Here is a 13,108-nt window from a genome sequence, read left to right on the forward strand (position 1 = left end):
CTCTTTATGTTCAGATCCCAGTATTGTTTTGATACCAAGTACCATTGTTGTTAGCATGTAAGACTATTCTGTATGCCTATCTGAACTGTGAGCATAAATTGAATACACTATCCTCTGTTTTTTAAAATTGCCCTACACTCAAATAAAACTAAGCTACTTGTCAGAATTTGGAGGGACAAGACTAGTTATGTACAAAGGTGGATGAAAAGATGTTCACATATTTTTAAATGAAATACTCAATGAGTAGAAAAAACAAAAACAATATGCACAAGAAAACTTCAGGCTTTACTTATTTTTCAATACATGAGCAAGTCTTTTGAGACATTTCTGCCATTGTGACATGAAGTTGAATATGTCTCTATTACAGACTATGAATCTCATGTTAAATCCGTATTCATAGAACTACGTTCTCTGGGAGTATAGCCACCTGTACATGAGCAATTTCACTTCTCCTGAACTGAAGATTTGACTTCCTAGGAATTTCTTCAGTGGTCTGACGAGGTGTCTGTATGCTTGCTCATATGTTGTAGCTTCTGTTTGTTTATAAATAATTGAGAAGTATGGCTGGGAGGTACTCGATCATCCACCATACTGTCCAGACCTTGCACCATCTGATCTTCACCTTGTCAGATGAGTGAAGAAAGTTCTAGGGTAGAGGTCAATGCTGCGGTTCAGATGAAGAAGTGAAATCAGTTGTATGCAGGTGGTTATAGTTCCTGAGAATAGAGTTCTATGAACAAAGCATATTCAACTCAGCATCACGATGAGACAAGTGTCTCAAGAGACTTGCTTGTTATGTCGAAAAATATGTAAAACCTTGAGATTTTTTAATGCATAATTTTTGTTTTTCCTACTCGCGAAATATTTTATCAAATGTGCTGTGCGTTCCCTTTTGATCCACCCCTCATAATTTCTGGTAATACAGTAAGTTATCCATCTTTTAAATTCTTTTATTCTCGTAGCAGGATGGACATATACAGAGATGGGTGGTGCCTTCTCTGCGACTCTTTTCATATTATGCATTTGATGTGGCCTTTGACCTACTTTTCTCTCATTTCTTTTTTTACCTTTGGCATTCCAGCACTCTGAGAAGGGTATGCTTAGCATGGCCAATGCTGGACCCAACACCAATAGCTCTCAGTTTTTCATCACTACTGTGCCATGTCCTCATTTAGACAATATTAATGTGGTATTTGGCAAGGTGAGGAAGGGCATGGGAGTTGTGATGGAGGTGAGCAGTGTAGAATGTATCAACGATCGTCCTACCAAGGTAAATTCTCCTTTTCTCTTTGCAGATGTGTGAAAGATAAGTGGTAAACATAGTCTAAATTAACACCCAAGTAATATTGCTTAGTGGTAGTTGGCTATAATAGTATGTTAAAAGGTGATCAGAGTATGGTTATAATCTGTGGAGTTCTGTTGGCATTCATAAAAACATCTAACTAAAGCTAAAGTGCATCAGTTAACAATCATTTTACAAATTAATACCTGTTGCAGTCTGTTCAGGTGCATTAGAAACTGATAGCATGTTGTTAGCTTGAATTCATTTTGTCATTTATTTTATTGACAATATTTTAATAACTTAATAAGTCAATTATGTTATGTATGTAGTTAATAGCGACAACCTTTTATGGATTTTTGTGTGTATGTTTAGTTATTTTTTTTGGCCAGTTGTTTATAACCTGTTTCTCTTTTATTTAGAATTTCACATATCCTGCAGTGCATTTCAGCAAGAACCTGATATTAATAGATTTTTTTAAAAAAAATTGCTAAGATGATCAGCTGGAAAAAGGTTTCAACTTCCATTATTTCAATTCCTCTCCCTCCTTCAGATCCCAAGATCATGGGTTTAAAGCTGGCAGGTAATTAGATTGTTGATAGGCGAAAAAGAATCCATTTGACGTTCCACGCTATATGATAATGGCTTGTAAAAGATCTTTGATGACACATTCAGTGTTTATCCAGCAAAATTAATTAAAAGCTCAGTACTAGGTCACCCAGTATGATTCTGGTTTTTGTGCCATCTGGTAAAATAAAACCCAGAACATCGAAATTAGGATGTAGGCAGCCTGAATGGTATCAAATTAAAATGCCTACACATCGTAGGAGTAATCTTGCAAACATAACATATAAATTGATAAATGAAATGGCGTTTGGCTTTTAATGCCGGGAGTGTCCGAGGACAAGTTCGGCTCGCCAGATACGGGTCTTTTGATTTGACACCCATAGGCGACCTGCGCGTTGTGATGAAGATGAAATGATGATGAAGACGACACATACACCCAGCCCCCGTGCCAGCGAAATTAACCAATTATGGTTAAAATTCCCGACCCTGCCGGGAATCGAACCCAGGACCCCTGTGACCAAAGGCTAGCACGCTAACCATTTAGCGATGGAACCGGACATATAAATTGATTATCTAACTAGATAAGCTGTGTAACTTTTAGGTTTTTTCATCCCCAGCCAGGCGAGTGGCTCAGACGGTTAAGGCGCTGGCCTTCTAACCCCAACTTGGCAGGTTTGATCCTGGCTCAGTCCGGTGGTATTTGAAGGTGCTCAAATACGACAGCCTCGTGTCGGTAGATTTACTGGCACGTAAAAGAACTCCTGCGGGACTAAATTCCGGCACCTCGGCATCTCCGAAGACCGTAAAAGTAGTTAGTGGGACGTAAAGCAAATAATATTATTATTATTTTTTCATCCTCATAATGTATTGATAATTTTAACATCAGTGCTTTGTTACAGACACCTTTCCATTGATTCCCCCAGTAACCAGTACTTATTCGTACTTATTTCATGTCTGTTAGCTCCAGTTTACACAGATGCTGTGTAACGTCCCTTGTAGAACAAAGTTTGGTGTAAGGATAATTACTGTATATATACATGAATCATCATCATCATCATCATCATCATCATCATCATCAGTGTCCCACTCCAGTCGCCCAGGTGTGGTTTACAAGTCTCCTCCAATCCTTTCTGTCCTTCCACTTTTCCTGCTCCATTACTTCCGCCACATCCAATCTAGCTTGTCTAATGTCCTTCCAAATCTGATCCATTCACCTTCTTCTCGGTCTTCCAACTGGTCTCTTTCCCTTTAACTTCTCTTTCCAATTCCCTTCTTACTACCCATTCCTTTCCCATTCTTTTTACATGTCCAAACCATCTCAGTCTTGCTTTCTGTATCTTCTGTACTAACAGTTCTATATTCATCTCTTCTCTGATTTTAATATTTTGAATTGTATCTCTTCTTGTCTTTTTAACTGATGTTCTTAAAAAATTTCATTTCTACTGCTTGGATCTTACTATCTTGTCTCTTACTAGTTACTAGCGTTTCTAGTCCGTATGTTACAATTGGTATGAAATACTGTTTATATAATGTTAATTTCGTTCTCTTGGGTACTTTGTCATCCCATAAAAGCTCTCTGACTTGATGATAAAATGTTGTACCTTTATTTAGTCTGTTATTAATTTCAGGGTTGATTTCATTACTTCCATTAATAATGCAACCCAGATAAGTAAACTGTTCTACATTCTCTAACCATTCTCCATCTATGTTCACTTGGCTTCTCTTTTTCTCTTTTCTACAGTGCATGACTACAGTTTTCTTTTTACTAATTACCATTCCAAACTCCTTCAGATTTTCATTCCAAATATCCCGTCTCCTTTGTACTTCCTTTTCTCCCTTTCCCCAAATCACCACATCACCTGCAAATACAAAAGCACTCACTTCATCGCTACTGATACTCTGTTTTACATGTTTTATGATTTCATCCATCAATATAATAAACAATAATGGCGACAGTGCACTTCCTTGCTTGAGACCTTTTTTTGTATAAAATGTTTCAGAGTCACCACTCCCCACTTGTACACTGCTTTTACTCTCATGATACAACATTTTTATCTTGTTAATTAATGATTTTGGTACATTCCTTTTCAGTAGGCATTCCCATACATATTTTCTCTTAACTGTATCATAAGCTTTTTCCAAATCCAAAAATATGAAGATGATTTCCTTGTTCCTTTCCAGACGTTTTTCCATTATAGTTCGCACTGTAAATATCAAGTCTGTTGTTGATCTATTCGGTCTAAAGTCATATTGTTCTTCCTCTAACTGTGTTTCTGTTATATCCCTCAATCTTTTGTCTATGACTTTCTCCATTATTTTTAGTCCATGTAATAATAGGGTTATACCTCTATAATTTTCACATATCTTCCTATTTCCTTTTTTGAACAGTGGTACAATGCTTCCTTGTTGCCAATCTTCAGGTATTCTTTCATCCTTCCATATGGCATTGAGGGCTCTGTATATCCACTGTAGCATTGGCTTCCTGCTGCCTTAATCATATCAACACTGAATTTGTCTTTTCCACTTGCTTTACTTTACCTTTGGTCACTGCTTTCACTGCCCTTTCAAGTTCCAACCATGTTATTGGGTTTTCTTTTTCTCCATCTATTATTTCCATTCTTTATCTCCTTCTTCCTCCGAGCAGTCATCCTCATTATAAAGTTTTTCAAAATACTTTGCCATCACCTTCTGAAGACCCTTTTCATCATGTACTGTCGATACATCTTCTCTCTTTAATGCCTTGATTTTTTCTTAATTTATTCTTTTTGATTTTATTACTGTGTATAATAGTTTCTGATTTCCTCAATTATCTTGCTCAATTTTGTTGGTAAACTCTCCCCAAATTTCTCTTTTTCTTCCTTGATACTCCTCTTTACTTGTAGTTTCAATCTTTTGTTTCATATTCCACATGTAACCTTTCTATCTTATTTTCATCCCTCTGATACGTTTTGTGCTTTTACTTATCCATTTCTTTCTTCACCTTGTTCCTTTCTTTTTTTTTAAAATTTTTTATTTTGTCTGTCGACCACCGTGTCTCCTTTCCCTTAACCTTTGCTTTTGTTTTCCCGCATACCTCAATTGCTGCTTCCACAAATATCCGTCTTAAATTGTCCCATTCTTCTTCTCCACTTCATATTTCTGTGTTAGGCAACTTCCTTTTTATACAATCTTGGAATGCCATTCTTTTATCCTCCTCCTTCAATTCCCAAATCCTGATCTTTGGTTTCTTCTACAATACAATTTTAGTGATTTTTACTTGTTTTAATTCCACAATTAGTAATCTATGATTACCTTCCATACTTTCACTGGGGATTATCTTCGTATTCATGACGTATCTTCCCCATTCTCGGTCTGTTATTATAAAATCGATGAGTGTTCCATACTGTCCATCCCAACTATATCGGCTAATCTTATGGCTATTCCTCTTCATAAACCACATGTTCTTTATTATCAGGTTATTTCTGATACAAAAGTCCACCAGTTTCTTTCCATCTTCATTTCTATCACCATACCCATGTGGGCCCAGAACATTCTCATATCCCATTCTATCAGTTCGCACATGGGCATTCAGATCTTCCATTATCATGATCCCATCTCCAATAATATGTGTTTCCAGTTCATTGAGAAACTCTTCTTTTTCTTCCACGCTACATCCTCTCTGTGGAGCATACACCTGTACTATCTTCAGTAGTTCTTTGTTTACATGTATGTGCATTATTATAATTATTTCATTTACATACTCAACTACACGAATACTCCACGCATATTTCTTCCGGAATTTAGCAAAGAAAAATTTTGTGCACATATTCTTTTAAAAGAGGTTGATACAGCTTCGCCTTAAATGATGTAGCATCAGTAGCATGTTAGAAGTGAAGTATGAACCATGTGTTACAACTACAAGTTCTCATAATTGCTCATTCACAGCTAAAGATAAGCTTAGGGTTATTGAAGATTCAGAGAATATTGGAAATTGTACGGCAGGAAGAAAGTAGGCTATGTGTCAAAGACAGTTGTACATGCGTGTACCCGCAGGTGGCAGAAAATAAAATGAGACTTCAAATAACAATTGCTGGGCATTTTGCACAACACTTCCCTATGCAGCTAATGCCAGATAGCACACTCATTACAACACATAAGCTAAACTAATCAGGACCGAGTGGATGGCTGTGTGGTTTGGGTCACATAGCTGTCAGCTTGCATTCGGGAGATAGTGGATTCGAACCCCACTGTCAATAGCTCTGAATCTGGTTTTCCTTAGTTACCCAGACAGATGCTGGGGCTGTACCTTAATTAAGGCCACGGTTGCTTCCTTTCCACTCCTAGCCCTTGCCTATCCCACCATCTCCATAAGACCTATCTGTGCTGGTGCGATGTAAAGCAGTTGATAAAACAAAACAATCCAAATATTTGGGGAAGGTAAGCAAACTGCATGACTGTTCTGATCAGCCTACCCAACAGTATGTAAAGATTATGATGCATTTCTTAAAATAAAAAATATATATATATATATTATTCAGTTTTTCAATACAGAACATAATAGCCAATGGGACACCAGTGGGATCCGAACCGACAACCTCATGATTTCGTGTTGGTTGCTCTACTATTGAGCTATGGTGGCCTAGGTCATATTTGTTCTGTTCGAAAGGATCTAAGCTACAGGTCTGGCACTACTGCCGTCACACTCAACAGAACATTCATCACACTCTAAAGACTGCAGCAAAGTTAAGGTCACAGAACAACCCCTGTCAGAGACTGTGTGGTATCACTTGGAGCAGGGGTTAGTGACTTCGGGGCCCATAGGTAAACTTCATATTGCTTCCACTTATTTGTGCCAGGCCTGTTGCTATCATTTTTCCTATCTCAACTCCTTCGGTCAACTCTTGTCCTCTTCTGACTCAGCAGAATTAGATCTGTGATTCTTTAAGAGTTATTTTCTGTTCCTAGATACAGAGTTCAAGAAGAAATGTCCACAATGAGGAAAGCTAAGGGGAAGGAACATGCAGCCTTAGGATTTTCCTCAGGGAGTGGGCCCTGGAGAGGTATCTGTGAGGAATCAGTAGGAGTCTTTACAGGTAGAACAGCAGAGGGAAGATGGAGATTTTTTTCTTTACGTCGCACCGACACAGATATGTCTTATGGCGACGATGGGATAGGAAAGGCCTAGGAATGGGAAGGAAGCGGCCGTGGCCTTAATTAAGGTACAGCCCCAGCATTTGCCTGGTGTGAAAATGGGAACCCACGGAAAACCATCTTCAGGGCTGTCGACAGTGAGGTTCGAACCCACTATCTCCTGATTACTGGATACTGGCCGCACTTAAGCGACTGCAGCTATCGAGCTCGGTAAGATGGAGATCAAGAAAGTGTTACATATGAAGGGCAGGGCAAGAGGAAAGGGAGTGGTAGGAGAGAGGTGGAACAGGGTAGTGAGAGGGAAAGAAAGGAGGAGGAAGTAGGTTCAGCAGGTGTAAGGGAAGTTAAGGGAGACCAGGAGAGGAAAGGATCTAAAGAAGTGGGTGGGATTGGGGCATTGGTCATGGGCAACTCTGTTGTTAGGCATGTGAGAAAATAGTGTGGAGGCAAGGGAAATATGGTAGAGTGTTATCCAGGAATTAAGTTAAGGCAGATGTTGAGGAAAGTAGAAGGGAAGGAGGAGTGTAAGGAGATACCAACAACCTAAGGCAAGCAGGTATAGGTACTAATGCAGTTGGGATGTATGGCGTCAAAGCAGAAGAAGTTCAAAGAAGCAAAGATTGTTATTAGTGGGATACTGTGTAGGAGGGATAGTAATGGAGGGTGATTGGGGATTTAAATGGGACTACGGAATGGGTATGTGAGAAATTTGGAGTGAGATTTATAGATCCTAATTGGTGGGTTGGAGATTGGGATCCGCACTCAGGTGGCCTTCACTTGAACTGCAGTGGTAGGGCCTACATATAAGCAGGGGTCTTCAATTGGTTTTCCCCAAGGTCCGGATTGATAGTATATTTGCAATAATTCTGCCTTGTCAGAGTTCCACAATTCAGTTGCTTTGGTACACCATTCTCTTCCAATTTGTTGAACTGCATGAATCATTCATCAAATTCTCTCTTCAGTTGCTACAAAAAAAATGGGGAATTTTTTGCAACAAATCTTCGTTACAAGATACCTCCTTCAAGTCTTGAATAAAGAAGAGAGATTGTTTAAGTGGTAAAATATGTCTCCCAAGAAAGCAACCTGCTGGACTGATTGTTCATAGTCATGGAAGTTGATGAATTGACATTTCTGATAACTCTGTAATGTCACACCCATTGAGAAAACTTCTGATTTTGTCATGTTTCCTTTGCTACACCAGCAAAAATTGTGGTGAAGTAAAAGATCTGTGTGCATGGCACCAAATTCCTCAAGATAGATTCTGAAAAGTTTTTTGTCAATGATGATCTCTCACATTAAAAAGTTAACCTTATGATTGACTGTACATGGAACATTAGACAACTTAGGAGACATCATACTGCATAACAATGTGGTTTGGTGACTTATGCACTGGCAAAACACAACGTTACTATTGTTATCTAGAATGTGATGTTACCGGGCGAGTTGGCCGTGCAGTTAGGGGTGCGCATCTGTGAGCTTGCATCCGGGTGATAGGAGGTTCGAACCCCACTGTCAGCAGCTGTGAAGATGGTTTTCCGTGGTTTCCCCACTTTTACACCAGGCAAATGCTGGGGCTGTACCTTAATTAAGGCCACAGCCACTTCCTTCCCACTCCTAGCCATTTCCTGTCCCATCGTTGCCATAAGACCTATCTGTGTCGGTGTGGCGTAAAGCAAAATTCAAATTTAAAAATTTTTATAAAAAGAATGTGATGTTTCAGGCCATTCTTATCTCCCACCATGTTACAAGCACAATCTATTGCCACCAATAACTGATTCTTCTATTTCATATCGTACTCGGACATAATTGTGCCTAGTTTTGGTCTAATACATGTCTTTTGTACGACTGTGTTCAGTGACCTTGAAGCTAAGAAATCCTTCCACAATCAAACACCATTAAAGAAACGGGCATATACCACAGTTGAGTGCAGTCAGTCCTATCTGAAGATTCATCCAAAGCCACAAAGTACGGAAGCATCACTTATTTCCTGCTTAAGATTAGTACAAACACACATTGATAAAAATTCTACCCTGTGCATATTTGTAGCAGTAGTGTTGTGTACTTTTCACAACTTGCATAACTTTTTAGCATCATTTGGAAATAATGTGCTAGCCATTTCAACAAGACACACTTTTCACATGTTCAAAGCTGACAAATTACCATTTTACCCTTCCAGGATACTTTTAAAGATGCCTGTGTTGCCTTCCCTTATTCTGTGGTAAATTGTCTCATGCATTCTTGAGCGGCCTCTGATGAAATATTCAACTGATTAACCTTCCAGTTTCGTGCATCACTGCCGAGTGGAAATTGGGTGTGGCACTTCCACTGATATTTATTTTATGTTTCGTGTAACAGTAATCTAAATTTATTACTGATGTGTTTTCAGAGATGTGAGATTGAAGACTGTGGAGAACTCTTACCAGGAGATGAATGGGGTCTGGAAGAGAACGATGAAACATTAGATAAATATACACCATTTCCTGAAGATTGGAATATAGATGTGGGAGCAATGGAGGTAAAGTTTAAAATGTGTTTTATACTAAAGCCAATTGAGGAAACTTATATCCAGTGTGAATCCATGATTGATATGAATTTATTGTACCTAAAATTTCTGGATTCATGCTGTGAAATATTGAAAATCTTATCATAGGGTTTAGTTGTCACCCTCATCCTGGAAAAGTTGAATGATATTCAGATAAAATCCATGATAGGTCAGATTTTTCTGGATGCTTCAGAGTGTGATAGTGATTCTGTGAGAATGAACTTTCAACAGTGAATGAAAATGCTCGCAACCAGAACCTGTCAATGATAACAGTCTTCAAGGCTTGAAAGAAGGAAAAAGAGAATCTATCCTTGATTGAATTGAAATTAAATTATATTATATTATATTATATTATATTATATTATATTATATTATATTATATTATATTATATTATATTATATTATATTATATTATATTATATTATATTATATTATATTATATTATATTATATTATATTATATTATATTATATTATATTATATTATATTATATTATATTATATTATATTATATTATATTATATTATATTATATTATATTATATTATATTATATTATATTATATTATATTATATTATATTATATTATATTATATTATATTATATTATATTATATTATATTATATTATATTATATTATATTATATTATATTATATTATATTATATTATATTATATTATATTATATTATATTATATTATATTATATTATATTATATTATATTATATTATATTATATTATATTATATTATATTATATTATATTATATTATATTATATTATATTATATTATATTATATTATATTATATTATATTATATTATATTATATTATATTATATTATATTATATTATATTATATTATATTATATTATATTATATTATATTTGAAGTGTAAATGTAAACGTACTCTGGTATGGGTTTAAAGCAATTGTTGAGAAATGTGAAAACAGGTTTTTACCTCCAAAGGTGGTAAGGAATGATAAAGACCCACTATATTATAACAGAGAAGTAAAGAGACTAAGAAGGAGGTGCAGGTTGGAAAGAAATAGTTAGAAATGGCTGTGGAAGTAAGGAGAAATTAAAGGTACTTAGTAGGAAATTGAAGCTAGCAAAGAAGTCAGCTAAGGATAACATGATAGCAAGCATAAATGGCAGTCATACAAATTTTAGTGAAAAATGAAAGGGTATGTATATGTACTTCAATGCTGAAACAGATTCCAAGGAGGATATTCCAGGAATCACAAATGAAGAAGGGGATTGTGTATGTGAGGATCTTCAAAAGGCAGAAGTATTCAGTCAGCAGTATGTAAAGATTGTTGGTTACAAGGATAATGTCCAGGTAGAGGAGGTAACTACTACTAAAGAAGTAACAAAATTAACCTATGATAACGATATTTACAATAAGATACAAAAGTTGAAAACTAGGAAAGCAGCTGGAACTGCTAAGATATCTGGGATATACTAAAGACAATGGTTTGGGATATAGAACCATATCTGAAGTACTTATTTGATTATTGTTTGCATGACGGAGCTATACCAAGTGAATGGAGAGTTGCTATAGTAGCCCCTGTGTATAAAAGAAAGGGTGATAGACATAAAGCTGAAAATTAAAGGCCAGTCAGTTTGTCATGCATCTCATGTTAGCTTTGGGAACGCATTCTTTCTGATTATATTAGACATGTTTGTGAAATTAATAACTGGTTCGTTAGAAGGCAGTTTGGGTTTAGGAAAGGTTATTCCACTGAAGCTCAACTTGTAGGATTCCAGCAAGATATAGCGGGTTTCAGGTAGTCAAAAGGACTGTTTTGCGATTGACCTGTCTAAGACATTTGATGGGGTGGATCATGGGAGACTACTGGCAAAAATGAGTGCAATTGGACTATACAAAAGAGTGACTGAATGGGTGGATATATTTCTAGAAAATAGAACTCAGAGAATTAGAGTAGGCAAAGTTTTATCTGACCCTTAACCCTTTGCCGTACGCCATTCAAATGCAGATGCCGGGCCGTAATTACAGTGTTTTCTGACAGAGTCCTTTAAATCTCAATAGGCACAGCAGCATAAATACCACCCTTTAAAATAAAATAACTAGAAGTCAAACGAATAAAGATATAAATGTAATTTCTTTTGCATTTTGCTCTTAAATGATTAATGCATATAAATCTGTACTCACCCTAATTTTGAATGGCCACATTTTGCACCGGATGGTATTCCAAAAAGCACCCTGTCCTGCACAGTGGTAGATCGCACTTCTTACATTTGAATGTTGTTTGTTTGCCTGTCCCAGAAGCTGCCCTATTTTTCATTTGTAAACACAAAGCGCACACTTTGGCATGACCAGGTATCTTCACAAGAGATTGAAATAATTTAGGAGATGGACAGCCGATGGTTAAACTTCTTTTCCTGCCCGTACATTTGCGAGACGTGAAGTTCCCAATCAACTGTTGCACCAAGTTGCGCCGGCAGTTCAGCTGTCTGTTTCCATGAGCTGTGAGAGTGGTTCGGTTACTCATATCATAAAGAATTAAACTGTTCACAACTCACACATTGATCACAAAATGAAAAAATAAATTTCCACCAATTTTTAGCCTATCGCCCAACCCCGTAGTATTCTCTTTTCCGATCACTGATGTCCACGCCACCTATATGTTTTGTGTAATTTATGACAGCACGAGGGCACACAATTTCTATTTCTTCATTGCCTTTACCGGTTTTTTGTTCTCGCTGTGCCATCATTCAGAGAATCTGAATTTGTTGACAGCATAGGAACCTTTTGACACAATTCCGCGATTAGACAACATGGTGTGAACTTGAATAAGAATAATCTCTAACTAAAGACGATGTTTATAAAGTAGGCCTGCTTAGAAAATATACAGAGAAAACGCTGTGAACAGGGTCCTGACAGCTTGCTGAGTCAAGGGAATACAGTATGATTTCACAAGATCCTCCAATATCTCTCTCAACAGACTTCTAATAAACGTGAGTGTGACACTACATGGTGAGTGTGACAAGTGCTTTGGAGCGCTCAGCAAGGCAGGCGGGAAATAAAATTTGAGCACTCTGGAGCGTTAGGGATGGCAGAGAATTAAGAGGGGAATTCCTCAAGGCAGTATTATTGGACCTTTATGTTTTCTTATGTATATGAATGATATGAGTAAAGAAGTGGAATCAGAGATAAGGCTTTTTGCAGATGATGTTATTCTGTATAGAGTAATAAATAAGTTACAAGATATTGAGGAACTGCAAAATGACCTCGATAATGTTGTGAAATGGACAGTAGGCAGTGGTATGTGATAAAAGGGGTTAAATGCCGGGCTGAGTGGCTCAGACGGTTGAGGCGATGGCCTTCTGACCCCAACTTGGCAGGTTCGATCCTGGCTCAGTCCGGTGGTATTTGAAGTTGCTCAAATACGTCAGCCTCGTGTCGGTAGATTTACTGGCACGTAAAAGAACTCCTGCGGGACTAAATTCTGGCACCACGGCGTCTCCGAAACCTTGAAAAGTAGTTAGTAAGACGTAAAGCAAATAACATTAATCCTTTGAGAGTCAGGTTTCTTAGCCCACTGCGCACCCCAAAATTTAGGTTTTTGCACATGT

At 37.1% G+C, this 13,108-nt stretch overlaps 1 protein-coding gene across 3 annotated transcripts in view; it reads left to right on the top strand.

The window, feature by feature from the left end:
- Positions 1-13,108, top strand: part of Cyp40 (Cyclophilin 40) — a 164,921-nt gene that overhangs the window by 21,594 nt on the left and 130,219 nt on the right. For 2 of the 3 annotated variants that reach the window (XM_067143308.2, XM_067143309.2), the window contains exons 3-4: positions 1,082-1,270; positions 9,363-9,491. In XM_067143308.2, coding sequence (XP_066999409.2) covers positions 1,082-1,270; positions 9,363-9,491 — 318 coding nt within the window. The remainder of the gene's footprint in view (positions 1-1,081; positions 1,271-9,362; positions 9,492-13,108) is intronic. The other variant, XM_067143310.2, reaches the window with a different exon arrangement.

Source organism: Anabrus simplex, chromosome 3 (genome assembly GCF_040414725.1).
Source record: "Anabrus simplex isolate iqAnaSimp1 chromosome 3, ASM4041472v1, whole genome shotgun sequence".
Lineage (NCBI taxonomy): Eukaryota > Metazoa > Arthropoda > Insecta > Orthoptera > Tettigoniidae > Anabrus > Anabrus simplex.